Raw genomic sequence first — 21,073 nt, 5'->3', positions numbered from 1 at the left:
TGTTTTATAAAGGTTTAAACCATTTTAATAAGCTGCCAAGAGACATAAAACAAAGCGAAAGTATTTATATATTTAAATCTAAACTAAACAACTATATTAAACAAACACAATTTTGTAGGAAAATATTGAATGATGCAGAACATCAGTAGTCTTACATCTTAACATCTATTATCATGTATCAGTATGTTTTAAATTGTTAATATAGTCTTATCTAGGTTAGTTAACTTTGAATTTTGTTTCCTTTTCTATTTTATTTCTCAACATTGTTAGGTTACAGTCATATGTATGACTCTAGTTATTAGTTATTATTATTGTTGTTCACGGACATATTATTGTTTACTGATTTATTAATATAGTATGTATATTAGGATTTCCTAAATAAACGTATTCATTCATCGATTCATAAATGGACAAATTCACAACTTTTGAGTCACCCTGTATAAATTAAAAAATCTTCAATTCCTGTCTGTTTTCCAGATCTCAGAGGGTATGACAACCCTAAAATCGATGGCGCAACAAGTGATAGATCAAGCGGGTTTGCAAAACAACTCGGTCATTCTCGAGTCGAATAAGTCGCAAAGCCAAGGAATGTCAGATGCTCACATACCCCCTTTGCTCGGTGTAGCGCCACTGGGTGCGATACCGCTGCTGAAAGAACACCAGACGCAGTTCCAGCTGATGGAATCCGCTTTCTATCACATGCCCCACCTGTCCGACTCTGAAAGGATACGACCGTAAGTTATTGTGATGCATTTTTTCCAAACCTCAGATATATAATGTCCGACTTGAAGAACGGTTCTTTAGAGAGTTGTTTTCAATTTTGTACAAGCTGCGGTCTTGGAACTACTCAACTAGTCTCTGTGTTTTATAATAGTTAGAAAATTTTGAACAGTTTTTATAAATTGAAGTCAACTAAAAGATTGGTCCCTTGACACCATATATTATTTGACTTTTGCCCAGTTCAAAATTAAGCTATTTGGAAGATCAGTTACTTTTGATACCCTCAAGTTACCCTAGTTGTTAGTTTTAATTTGTTTTGTTTTGCTTTCTGCTATTTTCATTGATATTGAATTGAGACATTTTTGGAGTTTGAATGAAAAATTTTCTATCTTAGATCATTCACAAATTACAAATTACTCACCAATTCTTGGATTTAGATCCCTGTATCAGGTTTTGATTCTTTTCAATTGACATTCATTTCAATTATTAATTTAAAAAAAAATTGCGAGCTATCTAGTCATCCCACAAAGAGTTATGACTAGAAAATTATTATTATTTTTTTAATAACGGAGATATTATCACCTTGACCAAAGTTCTGGAACACTGGTATATACTTGTCATATGCAATTTATAATCACAAGTACAATTCATAGCCTAAATATTCTCCCACTAAACTTAAAAAGATACCAAGAGATGCATCCAATTATTATCAGATCACTTTATCAAATTGTAAAATTCATTTGCAATGTGAACATTTCCAAAGTGATTCAATTTCAGAGGTTGGCCTTTTGAGAAGATCGAAAGGATTGACGTAAACATGGGTGCAAGGTAAGATCTGGGATTGGTGCACGCTATTGGTATTATTATTATTATTGATCCAACCCGTGTTCCTGTTTCCCTAATCCATTACAGGGGATTTATAACAAGCTCTATCAAAAAATAATTGGGTTTTTGGAACATTTGTTTTTTTTAGTATTTTTCTTATTTTCTCTTGAATGGTTTTTTGTCTATGTACACACATCGGAAAAATCTAGGGATATTTTTATAACATACTAAATATCATAAAAATAAATGCATGAGGTCGTTTAATTTCGATTAAATTGGTATACTCGACCACCCTGTAGATTTCTATGGGTTGAACAAAGCCTGCAAAAATGGTAACTAATCTTTTATCAAGTTTTTTACAAACTGTAGGTTTTCGGCTAAAATGAATAATCTGAAAGTGTCGAGTTTGTACATTCTATGCAGTTCTTGCTCAGCAGTTGAACTGGAAATATTGTGCTTTAGCATGGAACGCCATCACTTACCATTGGCTGAGATGAATAGAGCTGTAGGGCTTCTTCAAGATGGCATGCTACAAAATGATGTAGGTCTTCGTTTGGGGGTCTCCCAAAGTGTTATCAGTCGATTGTGGCGGCGTTTCCGTGAAACTGGCAGTCCAGCCAAACAACATCCAGGGCGAGGACGCGCTACAACTGCAGTTCAAGACCGATTTTTGGTCTTAACCGCAAGAAGACAACTGACAATCACAGCACCTGAGTTGGTTAACGTGTTGCAGCAGACGCACCAGGTAACCATTGGTCGTGATACTGTCAGAAATCGACTGCATGAAGCAGATCTCCATAACAGAAGGCCACTTAGATGTCCACCTTTGTCGAGAGGCAATCGCGGTAGAAGATTAGAGTGCAAATGATTGGGCCACAGTTTTGTTTACAGACGAATCCAGATTTGGGTTTCATCCAGATTCTCGTCGAGTAAGACTGTGGAGACAACCTGGAAATAATGAACGTTTGAGACACGTCCAGGAAGTCCACACATACAGAGGTGGTACAGTAATGCTATGAGGCGGAATCATGATCGGCGGCAGAACCGATCTCGTTTTTCCAAATCGCTCCCTCACAGCTCGACAGTACCTCGACACCATTCTTCTACCTATCGTCCGTCCGTTTGCTGGTGCTGTTGGTGAAAACTTTCACCTAATGCACGATAATGCTCATCCACATGTCGCGCGTCTAGTGACTGACTGGCTCACCAACGAAGGAGTTGATGTATTGCCATGGCCAGCACAATCACCGGACCTGAATCCCATCGAGCATGTGTGGGACATGCTTCAACGAAGAATAACTCCGCATATGGGGAACATTCACACAACGTTTCAATTGAGAGAGCTTTTAATCGCTGAATGGGCAAATGTACTTCAACAAGGCACTGACAATCTTATTTTGTCGATGCACGATAGATGTAGGGCCGTAATAAACCAGCGTGGAGGCCATACTTTGTACTGATTCCAATTTTTTGTGTATTATGATTTTTTTTCGGGGTGCCAAAGAAGAGCCATATTTTTTTTTTAGTTTTGCTTATATGCGCACTCAGTATTTTTGACCATTTAATAACTTTTGTTGTAAGTTACATTCGTTTAATAATCACCCGTAAACTTTTTTTTTCCCTAAAGCGATCTAAAAAAAAATTATTGTCATTTTTAAAAATATCCCTAGACTTTTCCGATGTGTGTATATTTCTATGTCATTCTGTACTTTAACAATTCTTTATATTTAATGTGTTTTTTATTTCCTCATAATCTTTTCGCTTTTGTCTTTTTATTTATCTTTCACATTTCCGTTCTATTCGAAATTGTTCTGAATTTCGTGTTCTTTTTATATTTTACTGGCTCTATAACTTTTGTCTCTTCTCATTATATGGTTATTGGTCGTTTATAGCATTTTACTTGGACACACTTTTGATTAGTTGTTGTTGTATTTTCTATTTTCAAATTATACTTCTTCAAATATCTCATATTCTGAGTTCTGTTTCTATTCCCAACTTTTTCATATTCTGATTTTTTTCAGAATATTTTTGTTCTTCGGTATTTTTTTTTAAACTTGTTTCTTTTATTTTGAGCTTCTGATATTTTCGTTACACTAATTTATCAAATTGCTTGTTGTATTTTCTATTTTCATCTTTTACTTCTTCAACATTCCTATATTGATTCATCTTTTTTTATCATTTTGGATATTGTTTGTTTTTTGGTATTACAACAGTTGTTTCTTTTGATTTTATTTTCTGATATTTTCGTTACACCAATTTTTTAAGTTGCTTTTATTTTCTATTTTCTCCTTCTTGAACTTTTTTGTATTGAGTTATTACTTTTTATTATTTTATTGTTATTTCTTTCAAGGGTATTTTCTATTTTCAATGTTTACTTGCTGTTAATTTAACGTGTAGGTTATAGGTAATCAATAACTATCTCTATCCTAAGAGCGTTAATTTTTTTTCTCTATTCACATAATTGAATAATTAACATAACATCAACAAGTTACAAAGTGGTTTCCATAAAGATATCCATATGTTCTTATGATCAGTTTACAAAACTGCAACACATATTTCACTATGCAATAACTTTTTAAGGCATATCTAATGTTAGGCACACAAATGTCATTCAAACAGATATCATTTGTGGCAAAACTCTACATAACCTAACACATGTATTGCTATAAAAGCTTAATTGGGTAATTTATTTCTGTTTCAAACCAGATTCAATTTTTTTGTCTGTATAGATATACAGAATATTCAACAGATTAGCATGTTTTGGGCGATTTAACGTTTACCACCACTGATAAGACTGTGGAAATGAATAGTTGTGCAATTAGTTTGGAAATTATTTGTAATAAATTATCTCAATTGGATCCATATAAAGGTCCAGGACCTGATGGTATTACAACAATGTTATTGATTTACTCTGACAAAACCACTATTTTTGCTTTTTACAGCTTCACTCAGTCTAGGTGAGGTCCCTCTAGTATGGAAATCGAGTTACATAACGCCTATATATAAGTCTGGAGGCAGAGCAAACATAAAAAATGTTCGCTCCATTAGCATATTGAGTGCTATACCTAAATTGATGGAAAGCATCATATGCGATAATATAAAGACCCCTCTGAATCAGGTTATAATTGATGAGCAACATGGTTTTTGCCAGGGCAAATCGACCAATACTAATTTGTTGCTCTACTCTCAGTATATCTTAAATGCTTTGGAGAAAAAACAGCAAGTGGATGTGATATACACAGATTTTTCCAAAGCATTTGACACAGTTGTTAATCACAGGATTCTCGGTGCAAAATTGGAGGCAATCGGTTTCTTTGGGAATTTATTGAAATGGCTCACAAATTATCTATGTAACAGAACACAAGTTGTAAAAATTAAAGGATTTACATCTCAACAAATCTCGGTTAGCTCAGGAGTTCCACAAGGAAGCCATTTAGGGCCATTCCTATTTAATATCTTTGTCAACGATATCAAAACCAAAATTAGTCATTCTGAAGTATTAATGTTTGCTGATGACTTGAAAATATTCAAAACCATTGTATCCACAGTTGACTACGAACATATTCAGAATGACATTACATCTTTTGCTGAATGGTGTGTAGACAATGATATGGACGTGAATGTGTCTAAATGCAAAAGTATGTCTTTTTCTAGATCACTTACTCATTACAACAATATGTATACTATAGCAGGCAAACTATTAGAATCGGTGAAATCCATACGAGATCTTGGTGTAGTGGTGGATGTCAAAATGGATTTTCACCTGCAGTATGAACAGATCTCTAGCAAAGCAATGAAAATGTTAGGCTTTGTATGCAGGACTACCAAAGACTTCACCAACATTAATTCTATCAAGTTATTGTATTTCGCTTTGGTTAGATCGATTACAGAATATTGTAGCTGTGTTTGGTCACCAACTTATGAAATTCATAAGTACACTATAGAAAAAGTACAAAACAAATTTATAAAATATATTGCCTTTAAGTTGTCTATACCTCTCAGTGATCACTCTTTTTCAGAAATTCGGTCTGTAACTGCTTTATCGAAACTTAGTTTACGCAGAGAACATATAGATATTATATTCCTTCATAAATTGCTTAATTTTAGAATTAATTGCTCAACTCTTCTTGCCCAAGTAAATCTTCATGTTCCCTCTAGAAAAACACGAAATAATCTAACCTTTGCAATAGATTACCATAGGTTTAACTATGGAATGCATTCTCCTTTATCAAGAATAGTCATAAATGGGAATAATACAAAATTCGATCTCTTTCATATTTCCGAGGATATTCTTAGAAATAAGTTGAGATATACTTATTCTTAAATTGCTTGTATCTGTCATTTACTTTTATTCTCGCTTCATTTCGATTCTCTACTATAACTGTTTAAATTGTTATTACTTATAATTAAATTAGATAAGATTTGTGTTAACAATCTGATATTTGTATAACTTATATTAAATGGGAGTTACCCGTGAATAAATAAATAAATAAATATGTTACTGGAAGTAGAACTACCTTTCCACTACATAATCATATGCAAGGAACAAAAAACTCGGATATTTTGAACGGTTTTATTTTAAAACAAAGTCATGATATATCCTTTTACATAAACGCCATATATGGTAACTCAAACCCACGAATATCAATGATGAAGGGGTTCCCAAGGAATTATCTTGTTGCCAGGTTGCAGTGAAGTTGTTGAGAAGATGAAAGACTCTCTTTTGGAGGTGGGCGTATCAGGGAGGTTTTGCGATGACCCACTTTTGGGAAACCATTTTGTTGGGTTTCCATAGATGATGTATTGGCTGTTGGATTACTATGGTCTTTATAGTGATTAGTTAATACTGTATTTTCACGATAAGTTTGCACTGGTGTCTTGGAACCACCGCCTGCGATGTTGCCAGTTCCATAAATAACCCTGCGATGTTGCCAGTTCCATAAATAACCCTGCAATGTTGCCAGTTCCGTAAATAAAAAATTCCCTGACAATTTTTCACTCTAGAGAGGTATTTTTCTGAAATTACGATTTTTTTGTTTGATATGGTTAGCAAAGATAGCATGAAACAAGCCCCTTGTTATGATTTTTTTTGTTTGAGGACGATAAATGCCGCTCAGATTTATTTCTTCATCAGAGACTATTTTTTTAGTTTGCTAAAAGGTTTGCCATATATAAGAAGAACTCATTTATGATACTTCCTAGTAATGGGAGCTTTGAAGTTTACTAAAACGTTTTCAAAAAATTACAGACAATTCATGTGGGAGAAAGAAGCATAAAAAAAATAGTTTTTTGTTAAAAAAAATGGTTTATTGTCAATTAAGGTGCCAGATACTACATTGTTATTGTAAATTTCGTTAAAAACAGGACAAAGAATCTGGCAGGTAACCTTGAACTGAGAAGGGGAGAGGCAGGCAAGAAAATATGTAAAATGGAGAAATAACAACTTGAAAGTCGTAAAAATTTTGATCAAAGATTTGGTTTCATTATTGGTGTTTCCCCACCTCTTTTCTTTGATCCTACTATTGAACAATGACAATTCATTCAAGGTATTTACCGAGAACTCCCTGCCCAACACCCGCCTATTACATCCAGAGCCCGTTGGCGCATTCTGACAGCCTCGAGTTTTATCAGAGACTCGCGACGGAAACCCTCTTCTTCGTCTTCTACTACATGGAGGGCACGAAGGCGCAATATTTGGCCGCGAAGGCGCTCAAGAAACAAAGCTGGAGGTTTCACACGAAGTACATGATGTGGTTTCAGAGGCATGAAGAACCTAAGATCATAAATGAAGAATACGAACAGGTTAGTATGGCTTCCGATGCGAACAATGCTTCCAGTCGGTACGGGATAGGTCGCCGCAGGCAATTGTTTTATCGAATGATGCTAGTATCAATCATTGAAATTTGGTTATTATGATTGTAGAGAAACGTGTAGATGGAGTTTAAGAAATTGCTAATCGAATGTATGTGTTGGCATATCTGGTAAACTGACTTTTTTTGCAGACGATACCATATCTATCTATCTATCTAAAGCAAACTCTATCCAAGATAGAGTGGATGTAAACATTGACATGCTCTACGCACGTGATATTGAAAATCCCAAGAATTGGCCAGGGTCGTATTCAGAATCAACATCTTGTTGATCGCAAATGCTATATCATACTTAGGAAAACTTTTTTATAATAACGAGTGAAATGCACAAGTTTTGCAGTTTAACGGAAAAAATGCAGATAATATGTGTAATATAAAAAGATTTTCATTGGATTTTTCACAGCGCACTCAAGCATTATATGAAAAGAGACGTAATTATTTCTTTATTGATAATTTTTATTTTATGTAAAATCAAAAGGAATATTTATCAACATTATTCAACTGGATGAATTTCTCCCTTCATCAGTAGTGTCATCCTCACCAATCTGAATTATCAGTGGCCCGATTTATGCCTCTATTATGTTATTAAGCTTCCACATCTTTGTCTCGACTTCTGATATCACATGCCGAACACACTTCTCCCATTTCTCCGCTGTGACTCTTTTCAAAGCCTCATCGAAAAGTACCTTGAGATATGCAAATTTGAACGTGTTATGCTGAGCTACAAAATTCTTCACATCCGCCCATATTAACTCGATGGGATTGAGCTCGCAGTGGTATGGAGGCAGGCGAAGGACAATTTTGTTTTGGCCTGCTGCCATCTCGACTATATACAGGCTGATTCACGGTGGATGGCACATTAGACGTTTCTGGTGAACCAGACAACGGATCACTTTGAAAATTTAATGGAGGGCATATTCGGACATTCTCTAGCCAACTAAAATATTTTCGACAATGCGGTGTTGCCGCTTCTATTAGAAAGCAGTAGCAACTTTGATTTTTCAAATGGAACACTCTGTATATAATATTATTTTTGGAATCTCCAACAATTGCCCGACAACTTTTCTTGATATTTCCCTATACCTATCTGTTACCGTTTTCGAAATAAAAATTAATTTCAATTTTTTTCTTCAAAAATCATGACTTCTAAAAATGCCGATATCTTTTAGTTAAGAAGTACTATGATATCGAAATTTGGTTTGGAGTTAGGTGATACTTGGACACTTCCCACACGTCAGCCTAATCTCCGTTACTTCAATACAGGGTGGTAAAAAAATACAGTTTTTTCGTTTGCTTGAAAAAGTTGCTGAAATTTGATTATTTTAAATGGAACACCCTGTATATTATTGAAAATTCGGAAAGCTGCTGAAATTTGCTTTCTTTCTATGTATATCATACCTATACCTAACTAGTCAAGTTTCGGACTTATGAACATTTATTTGTGAAAATGTCCCTTCGTATTTCCATTAGGTATTTGGTAAGCAGGCCATGATTACTATTTGACAGTAGCGTTGTGACATTCTCCTAATAATATCGACATTTTCGTCACTTCAGAAGTTGCAAATACCTTCAAAACGATGGAACAAAACTATTCAAACGAAGTTCTTATGAATTTGTTTATTATTTTTGGACAGTGTGACAAAATTATCAGCAGAACATGTAGAAAGTTCAATGAAATGTATCCGAATCTACCGCCAATGAACCTCAAGAAATTTATACGAATTCAGAACAATTTCAATGCATTTGGATCAACTTTAAAAGCACCAAGAAACTTGCCTCGACCCGTAACTTTCGAAGACAACCAGATTAATGTCTTAGCATATTTTCACGCATTTCCCGAGTCATCGATAAGAAGTGCTGAAGAAGATTTGGGTGAAAAATATTCATCGGTTCAAAGAATCTTGCGAAGACATAAAATGCATGATTATAAATTCACCAAAATTCAAGCAATGAAGCCTCAAGACCCTCAACAGAGAGGTTTTTTGGTATTCAAGCTTGCGCTCCTTGATAATTTTTAGTAGCTGTTCTCTTAACATTGAGTCTTCAAAGCTAATATTCTTTGATCGCAGCCAATTTTGGATTTCAACCTTCTTTGAAGACGTTGTCGGAATCTTCTCTAACCGTCGGGAATGATAAGGTGCATTGTCCATTAATAATATATATAATTAATAAATATATATATATATATATATAAGTTTACCTGATGGATTTGTCAATCCGGTGGATAGTCCATCTAGATAGGCCCTCCTAGATGAGGTCACAGTTTCATCGACCCATACTTTAGGGGAAGTATGACCAGCATTAACCCAGGTTTCATCCTTATAATAAATTGTTCCCTGTTGTTCCCTATAATATTTAATTTTGGTCAAATATTCTCTCCTCCATAACACAATTTCGTCTCTATCCAATAATAAACTATTGCACCCTCGTTTTTCCATACAAAATTCAAATGTTCCAATACTTTATGGAATATTGACCGCTTAAAACTTGGCAATAAAACATCTTCATTTATTTCTGAGAGTACTTTGTCTATCGTGGGTATTTCATTTCTGAAAAAGTACTCATGCACTTTCCTCCTGATTGCATGTTTATCAGCATCATCTATTGATTTTATAATGATTTGAGGATTCTGATTTGTATTCCGTTTGGAAAATGTATGATTTTGTTTATATTCCCTTAAAACATTGTAAATCAAAGCGCAATACACTCCAATTTTATCGGAAACTTTCGATACGACTTCGTTGACAGTCGATGTCTCAATTTCTTCCATCTCTTTCTTGAACACATTTAAAATCACTTCTTTCGTCTCAACACTCAAATGTCTTTTCTTGGATCGTTTCCTGGCTGGACTCAGAGGGTAGCTCACAGTGTCATCAGCAGTGTCTGTACAGGACATCTTGGAAAACAATTTTAAACAATATACTATAACGCACGCCACACAAACACGCAAATGACTGATTACAACCCTGTGCTGGTACCGAACTCGTACCAAGAAGGCGAATTCACCAATGAACGCTGCCCTTTCCACCTGAAACTGGGCGATCACGTGAACATCACGCTTCGGTTTTGTTTTGTTTTACTCTATCTTGGATTTGGATAGACTTTAGAGACATAACAGTTGTAAAGTCTTGGTGTGACTCAAATTTTCCAGCTCGTAATATAAGCAAAACAAAATTATTTCTTTCAAATGCAATCTGGACCACTTGCCTTTGTCAAATGGAACCATTGAAAATAAAGATTGCACCTAATTTCTTGGAATCTTATGGGTATTTTACAGTTCTTGCATTGCTAATAGTTTATGTGTCAATGTTACGTTCCTGAAGCTCTCATGAGTTGTAAGGTTGATGTTACTTACTTTCAAAATTTATTTCAAAGGAAATTTCTAGGCTTCACCTGCCAGAACTGTTCAGCCAGTACACTATTTCTCAGCTGAGGGTGTTAAATTTGGATTTTGATAAATATTTTCATTCTTTTAGGTCATGGTATAATTTATTTTAAAATTGTCTGCGGCAGCTCTTTCAGTCACTTACAACATTCCTGTAACGAATTTATGTTCTTTTTTTTTTCAGGGCACGTATATTTATTTTGATTATGAAAAATGGGGACAGAGGAAAAAGGAAGGATTCACCTTTGAATATAAATACTTAGAAGATAGGGACCTTAATTAATTAAAATATTTATATAATTCTTGGTTTTTTTATTTCTTTTGATACTGCAATGAGGAAAATCAACTCCTGTATGCAGGTTTGATTATGTGACCAATACCATAGATAGATTTCATAATTTTTGGATATCGGAAAGAGAGAGACTGAAGGACAGAGTAATATGTGACTTGATTTATTCCATTTTCACAACCTTTAGGAGGAGAGGCAAATTTGATGCCTATACTGTAGATAGACTATATAATGTTACGTTTTTACCCGTTGGTTGACCAATAATTGACTACACTGAATAATCAAACTTAACTTTATTTCACTTTAAATGCAACAAACACTTCAAATATTATTTGAGTGTCTATCGCCTTACTAAGTCACTTCGCGTACCGCACTGTAACGTCCACTTGACTGTCTCAATATCCTTGTGGCTAGCCTTTAAATATTGTAATCGAATGCCGTAGAAATTTCGCCGAAGTTCCGTAGAAGTCGGTAGCATTATTCTCGCTGTTACTAGAGTGGTGGGGAATCATCGTACATTCGCGCGCTCTTAGCTAAGTCACGTTTGGTTTATGGTGGCGGCCGGCGTTATTTTCTCTCGGGCATGATTTACAACAATAATTTTTGGATATTAGAAAGACAAGGACAGAGTACTATGTAACTCAAATTATTACATTTTCATAATCTTTCTTGTTTTTTTAGGGGGAAAATAAATCATTAAAATTCCATCCTTTTCCAATAAAGCAGTCTTATCTTTCTGAAGGCCAGTAAATAAGGTCTATATTACCACATAACAGGACTTATTGGAATAAGTAGATTCTAGAGTAAATTTAGAAATGAATTTGCTGGAAAGGTTATTCTGGGTCCTCATTTAGATTATCATGATATAAAATCAAACAGTATATAAAGTAATATGATGTAATTGGCTGATACTTGATGAAAATCCATAACAAAGTCAAAAACACACTATTGTGAAATTTTCATGAATAGTTTTATGAAACGCAACACGTGTTTCGCCATACAATGGCTTCTTTGGGTGTGAATTCGGAATTGAAAAGGGCGGAAAGTATTAAGTTGAAATATGTATTAATCTCCAGTGTTAACCTCTTAATCTCACTTTCCGTTGCCTCAAAGTTTTGATGCAAACGGCAGTTGTAGACGAAACGTAAGGCATCTGAAGCTACAGACCACGGCAAACGAAAAACAAATTTGACATAGTTATTTCCGACAGTAGGAATTTACGCACTCATCATAACCCAGGAACAATCACATGGACGCAGGGGGACTATGTTCTCCTTAGGGTGCATGTCAAACCCGAATTGTCATAATGGAGTAGGACTATTTATATGTTCAGTTCAACAAAAACATTTTATTGAAAAATATGAAAGTATTACACATAAATAAATAAGTAAAACAACTTTGGTATTAATCACCAATACGTCACCCAAAGATTCTCGATATTATTTCTCAAGTTTACCATCCATTGTCGGAAACATTTCGAGCAGTACAATATCCAATAAATTGTAAGCCAACTGGAAATAAAATAATAACTATCAAAATGAAACCGTTTTCAGCTTCAACAGCCTCACCTGTTTATTAAAGTGAGCATTCTGCATAATCTCCAGCAAGGTTTTCAGTCCTTCTTTAACTCCACTACCGAAAATCTGTGTCACCAGATGAGGCACAGAATTATTCAGTTCTTCAAATGCTCTGGCCTGCCTCTGCTTCAGTTCCTCTTTAGTAGGGGTTACGTGAGGGTTGAAAACGACATCTGGTGACAAAATGTAGAAACTAGCTTCGATGTAAATTTCAGAATCGAACATATCAAATAAGGATTTTCTTTGAAACACATGTATTTTTTTCTAAGTTGGCTACTCTGTGTATTTGTCATTAGTGTCAATTGTCATATTTAGTTGATGTTTGTATTTTCCATTTTGGAGTTTTATTTGCTGTTTGAAAAGTCGTTTTCATTGTATTATTTTTTGTTTGGTCTCTTTGAAATTTAGTTGAATAAAAATGTGACACTTTGACATGAAATGTGTTCCAAATACTTATCTCATATGGTTCACTAATCAAAGCATATAATAAGGAAAACCGGTTAAAAAGTCTCTCACCTTCTAACAATCTGATGAGATATGCCAAGTTGGATTGGCTGAGATTCGATTTCAAAGTTCTTTCGATCATTATACGACTCGTGGTATCCACTATATGTTGAGCTACGCTGCATATGGAAGCGTAAATTTTTAAGAATCCATTGTGAACTTTGAACACATGTTTCACTGAAATGAAATAAACGTGTTCAAAAGCAAGGAAATATATTTCAGAATAAAGTTAAGATGATTTGAAAATTACGTCTGAACAGACAGTTGGTAAGGTTGATTGTGAAAATTCGTCTGTCGGATGAATTTTGAGGGATCATCAGTGAACTGTCCGACATTTTGTTGAGCTTGTCGGTTTGAAAAGGTATATTGGGAATTGACTGTGAACTTGACAGAGGGCAGTGATCTTTATCTATTTGTTCTCTTCTTCTTCTTTTTTTCATAATCTTTGCTTCCTTTAAGGCGCAGTAGGCCAAATTATTCGTTGACTCCAACAGAAGTGTGTCACACTGTCAGACAGTAAATATGGCCTAGGCTCCTGAAGCCGTTGACCACGTACTTGGACTTGTCTGGTTGAACGTTTGTTGTGTTACGTGGTTTGCTGCTCATACTGATTTCCATAAGCCATCAGTATTCTGTACATACAACCTGAACATTGAAAGCTTCTTCGAACTTGAAGGTTTGGAGAAATTGACAATTTATTAAAGAATTGTTTCTCTTGACAGTCTGGTTGTGAAGCTAAGCTTCAACGTTGGCCACAAAATAGCTTTCCGCCTCTCTGCAGCTTTTGCTGAAAACAAGTAACTGAACAAAACTGTCTGGATTCATTCAGAAGTTGATATTGTGAAAAATTTACGAATATAGGAAGTGAACTTACGAAAATAAAAGACACTTTCTGCCAATCCCTCTGGGTTGAAAGAGCTACTGGCGGTTTCTTTCAAGCATTTATACTGTACCCCAAAGTTGTCGTTGAAAACTTGATTACGGTAAGTTTTAGGCAATCGTGAAGTGTGACTGAGACACGGAATGTTGTCCAGTTCCTCTCCTATTTCAGCCCATTCTAATTTGCTGAAAAAGTACAAAAATTCAGATAACCGAAAAACAAACTTTCATACTTGATTTTCAAGTAACACTTCTCACTCATTCTTTGTTTTTCCTGCCGCATTCAAAAACGAAGCCATAAAGGAATCCAAATGCTGTCCCTTTTCTTTCCGCAGCTTATAAGCAACTGACTGATATATATTTCCTATGTCCTGTATGTTCGTGTTTTGAGCAATGTATATTGTGAAGTCCTCCTCTGTTGTCAGAAAGTAGTAAAGCAAATCGCTGCCTTTTAAAGCGGATTTCTGAAGAAGTCTTCTTAGAAACTCTTCATACTTAGTCATTCTAGTCTCGATAGAAGAACCAGCTCTTGAAAAAATGTGTATTTTTGTTAAAACGAAGTTGAAAATATCTGTCAAAAGCTGAGAGTTACTTACTTTCTAGATGGCAAAGGCGAATCGCAAATTTCACTCTCCCCGTGGAATTCCACCAACTTCGATTTTAGCGTGTAAAAGTCCTGATCCTTCCTCAAGACGACCCAATTTTTCTTACTTTCCACAGACAGCACATCTGAACGCTCGACACTAACATAAAAATAAATAACTTTGTTGGTAGGACTACCCTGAAAAAATAAAACTCCAATCACCCAATCCGGCTCGTAAGACCATTTCCCAACAAACCTGATAAGTGGGAATCGATACTTTCCACCTGCTCAAATCCCTAAAGAGACTTTTGCAGTCTCCTAGAAACATTTCATCTGTCGTACCATTCTCCACACTTTGGTTTTCTATGGGAAAGAAAGAACCTTCGATGGGTTGACTGGTTTTCAAAACGCCTTTGATTTTTCCCAATCCAGAAGTTAGCTTCGAAACGTTTCCCTGGCTCATAGAGTCGTATTTTTTTGATCTAAAATACGAAGGATCCAACTGATCTGAAGTGTTTTGATTTTGAAAAAGCACCATAAACAAGATACTCACCTATCCTTGACTGGAGAACCATGAGGTAAAGTTGTCGATCTGGAGGTTAGTAAAATGTTAATAAGCGATGTATAATACTTTGTGCCATGAAACAGTTGATCTTAGATTTTTAACCGCATTAAAAGTAGAAAATAGTTGTGTATAACGAAGAAAATTTCAACTTGAACGTTATTACTTTCTTATTAGTCAGTGGGCTATGCTTGAAGGCTGTGAAGATTCCTGCACTGATGCCTGTCGGATATAATCCAACGCCCTTCGTGGTATTATCCAGGGGAGTAGTTGTTTTCTGATAGGCATCAGTCCATTCAACCTACTGTGTAGGTATATCCAAGACTTGCTTGAACGTTTAAAGTTCATTTCTTTGGATTTGTTTACTGCCAGTCTTCAAGCATTGCCCACTGACTAACAAGAAAGTTTTTCTTCCTTATTCAGTGGAACCGGGCAAATTTCGGATATGCAGTTGATTAGTACCTCGTCCACTAGATGGAGTGACATTTTGTTGTTTGCTTCAAATTAGAAAGAGGAATGAAATACTCTGAAAGAATTCATGGATATCATTGACTTTAGGTCGATGATGGCCACTATCTTGCACTGATTAGTGGCTAATTAGCCCGAAAACGGTCTGCAAGTGTGTCCGTTCCAAAATTGAAGGTCGACTCTTTCAGTTGTATTGCATATGCAGGAAATTTTCTTTGAAGATTCCTGCACTGACGCCTATCGGATATAATCCAACACCCTTCGTGGTATTAGCCAGGGGAGTAGTTGTTTTCTGATAGGCGTCATTCCATTCAACCTACTGTGTAGGTATATCCGAGACTGGCTTGAACGTTTAAAGTTTATTTCTTTAGATTTGAACGTTATTAGATGAACTTTGCAGAGTTAAACATGTTCCCAACGTTATCCAAGATCAAGAGTGTGAAATATTAGTAACTTCAACTACAATATGAACTTAAAACAAATCTAAAAATATATAAATCTAGAGCTACCTACTTTGAAAGCTGTTTTGTGAAAGTTGGAATCATTTTTGAGCCACAAATATAGCCATAAAACTGTAAAATGATTCTGTTAGTAAAAAAAATACTATTTATGTTATGTCCACCTCTTACCTCTGTGCTGTGGAAAAATTGAGGCAACCAGACATTTTCTAAAATATTGAATGTATAATCATAGGCAGCATATAATAGCTTAGATAACTTTGATAATTTTTCGATGCTGTAAACCTCTTGCATCAAGAAGCCGAAATTTTCTGAAATTTCGGAAAGACAACCTATGAAACTGTAACTATCCTTGTCTAAATATTCCTTGTACAGTTTCAGGGCATCGGCATGTAAATTTTCCAATTGCTTTTTCGATAATTCAGGGTTCAAAAGCTTATTATTAAAATCATCTGGAAAAAGGGAAAGGCTCAATAAAAAAATTGAATGCAATCATACTTTTGAATTCTCATGCACTTTGCTTTGAGCTACAAAATATACTAATGCATTAAATGTGATTGGAATGAAATTGACTAAAAGGACAGTAGATATCTTTGTAGACAAAAACAAAATAGTACGTTAGTCAACCTTAGTAAGAAATGAAAAAATGTTTTGAAGATCACACAAGTGTGAAATTATAAAATGTGTGAGAGAAACTCACCTACATCCAGACAGAACTGCAAAAGATTGACATGATCCTGTTTTTTCAAAAACTGCATGAATGCGTAGAGCAAATCGGTGTTGTTTTTTATTTTGTTCAGATTTGTAGCGAATGACGTTTTCTTGTCGTTGCTCAGAGCATAGTTATGCAGGAACTCCACAGTTTCTACATTCTTTACGCTCTTCAGTGACTTCTTTGGTTTATAAGTGATTACCAGTATGACCAAAGAGTTTATGATATTTGGATCAGCAAGTACATCCATGAGCGGTAGAAATACCCATCCTGCCAAAATTTCTCTCATTATGATGGAATAATTCCTGAAAAGATTACACTTTCAATCGAGACCTACAGAGAAAAAGTAAAACAAGTAATGTATGTGTTACAAAGCAAAAATTTCAATGATATCAATTTGAAACTGTTTCTAATACATAAATTAGAAGTATTTGTGAATGATTGAAAGTGTGTATTGCATCAATTGCAGACACATTTTGTATTTTAGTGATCTTTCAATAACATGGGCAATTTAAAAAAACTTTCATTGACCAAACAGACACTAGGCCAATTACAGGACACAGTATACAATTTTGGGATGAACGTGTATCTCCTTTTTGAATATTTTCAACGGTGTTGAATATTTGTTTGCTTTCTGACAGACTTGATTTAATTTATAGCACATTGCGAATAAGCAAGACTTGAACAACATATTGGTTCTCTGTGTTGGTAGGTCAAAACATCGATCAGTTCTACCACTGATTCTTGGCACATGGAACTCTAGTTGAGACAGTAGTTAATAAGTTGACAAGATTGTTTACCACTTTGTACATGAATACGCAAGAATAATAAGTTATTCTGTCTTCGAGAGATAGAAAATGAAAACGCTATAACAATATATTATTGTTGTAAACTATCCCCTGCTGCCGCTGGTCTTCGTCAATCGATTGTGAAGTGGCCAAGGTCACGCTCAATTCGACTCGCGCTTCACGCTGGTGATAGATGTCGCCTAGCTTTGTGAAACTTCCCTATCGGCTTCCATTGCGATACAAAAACACCACCAACAGGCAGATCGGGGAAGTCTAGTTGAAAGTGCAGTACGAAGAAATCTAATAATACGATAGACATTTGAGTATCAGTCTCAAGTTTCAGTTAAAGTATTTGTATTGCTTTCTCAGTGAAGTAGTGAAATGAAGTTGAGTTTGATTATACATTGAAGTCAATTATTGTCAAACCCACGGGTGAAACGTAACATTTCCAATTTGTAGGCGTGGGTTCGAATTCCACTTCTGACACCAAATGTTACGTTTGCCCCGTGGGTTTGACAATTGACAACACTGTACAATTGAACTCGACTTTGTTTCACTACTACACTGACAATACAACACTTTAACAGAATCTTGAAACGAATAATCAAATATCTAACGCCTTATTAGATTACTTCGTACCGCACTATCAACTAGACTTCCCCGATCTGCCTGTTGCTAGTGTTTGTATATGGTAATGGAAGTCTCTGGAAGCTGATAGGGAAGTCTTTCAAAGCGACGCGACATCTAGAACAAACGCGGAGCGCAATTCGAGTTAAGCGCGATCTTGGCCAAGTCACAATCGATTTACCACGACCAGCGGCGGCCTGCGTTATTTTTTAATAATAATTAATAATTTACATCATTATCTATTCCATAAGAACAGTTTTTCTCCAAGAACAACTGAAGATTGCACTCATAATATTCCCCAAAAAGAGGAGACAATGAGCTTGTTCCTTTTTAATTTTTTTCAGATGGCCGTGTTTGTTACGACTGAATGAAGAAGGATTATTTTTGAATGAAAGCATGGACATGTAAAATTAAATTGTTGAAACAGCAATTGTTCAATTCTCAGAAAGAAAACTCCATATAATTTGAAAATCTAAACTAATATTTTAGTTTCCTAAAAGTGATCTGGATAGTTGGAGTTTTACTATACTGTTTCATAAAAAAAAAAAAATATTCTTGTTTGGTGAGAGGTGACTTTGTGGAACATCCCATATCTTGTTGCTAGGTATCACAGTTATAAAAAGGTGACAAATTTCTTTGGAATTTATTTATAACATAATGCTAAATAAGAAAGGTTGATGAAATCTCCTATTATAAAGTCGCCATCTATGGGATCGATAAAGAACTGAATCCAGGAATATCAAAAATGAATGACACTCCCCAAGTCAGTCAGTTGTAAAGCCACGCTTCAACATAAACCACAAATATGTTGTTGGACTCAACTGATCTTGAAGGACAAGTCTTAGTGATAAAGGGTCGAATCATAAATGTGTTGTTGTGTTTGGGCCCCGGCTTTCAAATAATGCTAAATAATGAAAATTACCTGCATTTCAGATACGAATCAGGTAAAACGTTTGGTAGAAGTGAGGAAACCATTTGCTGCAAGTACCCCAATTCATTATTTCTATTAGTGGCAGCAGCATGTAATCTCTTGCCCAAGTATTCCAATACTACTTCGTTGAATCTCACATTTTTCAACTTCCCGATTTGCTGCATATACAGATAATCATCAACATGCCTAACAGCACAAGGAATCAGCTTATCCGCTATTACTCTGCCAACATCCAACTCGAAAAACCTGTTGATTATCGTAGCAGTTGAGAAGCGAAAGCAGTGTCGGAGTTCATTCAAAAAGTCATCGTCTTCAGTGAATTGCCCATACCAGGACGAAATGAAGTTTGATATTATTGTCTCGTAAAACTGGAAAATATTATTCTATGTTAATCAAATAATGGTAGTAATTCATTTGACCATTTTGGTACAATATGTACACAGGCTAGGTCATAAAAATACAAAAGACAATTATAAATAACATTGATATCGTAACATAAAAACAATACAAAGACAACCAACGACTAGCTTAAGTTTTCATCATAGAAGTATTTCTGTTGACTCAGATGTTGTGTTTTAAAAAACACACCATCCAACCAATTGTTTTATCAATGTTCAGGCAAATATTGTGACGAGCAGACCAGTCTAACATCCTGTTTGTGAACTTTGTTGCATTAGCCAAGGAAATCATAACATCATTGGCTCTTATCAAGTAAGACAAACCATTGATAAAGTGATAGAATACAATACTTTGGTATATTAATGCAGAGTACCCAAATTGGATCATTGAGGAACCCCTAATTTGCTTTTTCTAGTCGCAGAGTAGATTCGTTGAACTATATCATTGGTTTCAAATTTTAAACGCCTTGTTGACTCCTTTCTATCAAAAGAGAGGAACATTTTCATATATACACCTCTAACACCATACAGTTTAGTTTTTTCAGTAGAATATAATGATCCAGTGAGTCAAACGCAATAGAGAAATTGATGTAAATGCTTAACAATGATTGTCTCCTATCAATATTACCAAATAAATATTTTAATAACCGCTAGAAAATCTTTTCATTTGACTTGCCCCTTCATAATCACGGTTTTTGTAAAGTCTATCTTCTGAAAACTTTCTAAATTTGTTTGGAAAGTACCCTTTCATGAAAGCTTCATATGCAAGAGTATCATGGATATGTTCGATATAAATGAAAATCCATTTTCAAAATTTCTTACATGTTCAATAGCTTCATTAAGATCAGAACTGATATGAATGCATTTCCAAGGAGTTACACTTTTAGTTTGTTGATGTCTTTTACAAGATAAGTCATCGCAAACGCTGCAAGACTGTTTGATGGACACTTTTGTTGAAGTTCGTTTCTGATAAAAGCTTGTGAGCCTTTGCAAGTATACGGCGGTTTTACTTTGATACTTGATTAAAACCCATGAAACGACGTATCCTAATATATACGACGAGTATAATACTAAAGCAGCGGCAGCACTGCAAGAAAATCAGATCAGTTTGATGTTTGCAATATTTATTGGTTTTGATACCTGACGAAAATTCCAACCAATACTGAAAATAGCGTTATAATTATAGCAACCCTCCCTACTAACTTATCTTTTAAAACCAGTTTAATGATATCGGATATTTCTTTGGATATCATAATTAAATTCAAAATATAAATTAAACGGAGTTTATTTACTTTTATTACATTATTAATACTGACATTTATGTCAAATGTCAATGTCGCCAACAGACGAAAATGTAAATAAAAATTCCCTAAAACAGGCGGCTACCAAAACTCCAACTTAAACAGGATTTCAAACTACATTTCCTCTCCTGTGAGTGAAATCTTTCTCTTCTAGATGAATAGAAAAAAAATATTGAAACTGAAAATATTGACAGTT

General features: G+C 35.0%; 2 protein-coding genes across 10 annotated transcripts in view; one reads left to right on the top strand and one right to left on the bottom strand.

Annotated features, from left to right (window-relative positions):
* Positions 1-11,100, top strand: part of Not3 (CCR4-associated factor Not3) — a 29,567-nt gene extending 18,467 nt beyond the window's left edge. For 4 of the 6 annotated variants that reach the window (XM_074176836.1, XM_074176832.1, XM_074176835.1 and 1 more), the window contains 4 exons: positions 478-734; positions 1,498-1,548; positions 7,092-7,347; positions 10,985-11,100. In XM_074176836.1, the coding sequence (XP_074032937.1) occupies positions 478-734; positions 1,498-1,548; positions 7,092-7,347; positions 10,985-11,083 (663 nt within the window). In that variant the 3' untranslated portion in view covers positions 11,084-11,100. The remainder of the gene's footprint in view (positions 1-477; positions 735-1,497; positions 1,549-7,091; positions 7,348-10,984) is intronic. The other 2 variants (XM_074176837.1, XM_074176834.1) reach the window with 1 other exon arrangement.
* A 1,317-nt stretch (positions 11,101-12,417) lies between these two features.
* Positions 12,418-20,898, bottom strand: LOC111513860 (sorting nexin-14). Of its 4 annotated transcripts, XM_074176829.1 has the most exons (14): positions 20,717-20,897; positions 20,399-20,663; positions 19,170-19,546; positions 16,821-17,137; positions 16,292-16,572; positions 16,176-16,234; positions 15,186-15,224; positions 14,889-15,114; positions 14,646-14,830; positions 14,308-14,577; positions 14,045-14,235; positions 13,183-13,347; positions 12,658-12,839; positions 12,418-12,600 (listed from the first exon to the last, which is right to left on the bottom strand). In XM_074176829.1, exons 1-14 carry the CDS (start codon positions 20,827-20,829, stop codon positions 12,529-12,531), a joined length of 2,742 nt encoding a protein of 913 aa, XP_074032930.1. In that variant the 5' UTR covers positions 20,830-20,897; the 3' UTR covers positions 12,418-12,528. The 4 variants fall into 4 exon arrangements, 2 of the variants coding, with proteins under 2 accessions (XP_074032930.1, XP_074032931.1); XM_074176830.1 differs by lacking the exon at positions 15,186-15,224; XR_012465783.1 differs by lacking the exons at positions 12,418-12,600; positions 12,658-12,839 and adding an exon at positions 13,433-13,971 and having other exon boundaries at positions 13,211-13,347; positions 20,717-20,898.
* Between the last annotated feature and the right edge of the window lie 175 nt (positions 20,899-21,073).

The sequence above is a fragment of the Leptinotarsa decemlineata genome, unplaced genomic scaffold (assembly GCF_025532065.1).
Source record: "Leptinotarsa decemlineata unplaced genomic scaffold, Ldec_3_MD MMD2_tig00002082_RagTag_RagTag, whole genome shotgun sequence".
Taxonomy (NCBI): Eukaryota; Metazoa; Arthropoda; class Insecta; order Coleoptera; family Chrysomelidae; genus Leptinotarsa; species Leptinotarsa decemlineata.
The sequence above is the reverse complement of the archived record's forward strand: the minus strand, read 5'-3'. Positions and strand labels throughout refer to the sequence as shown.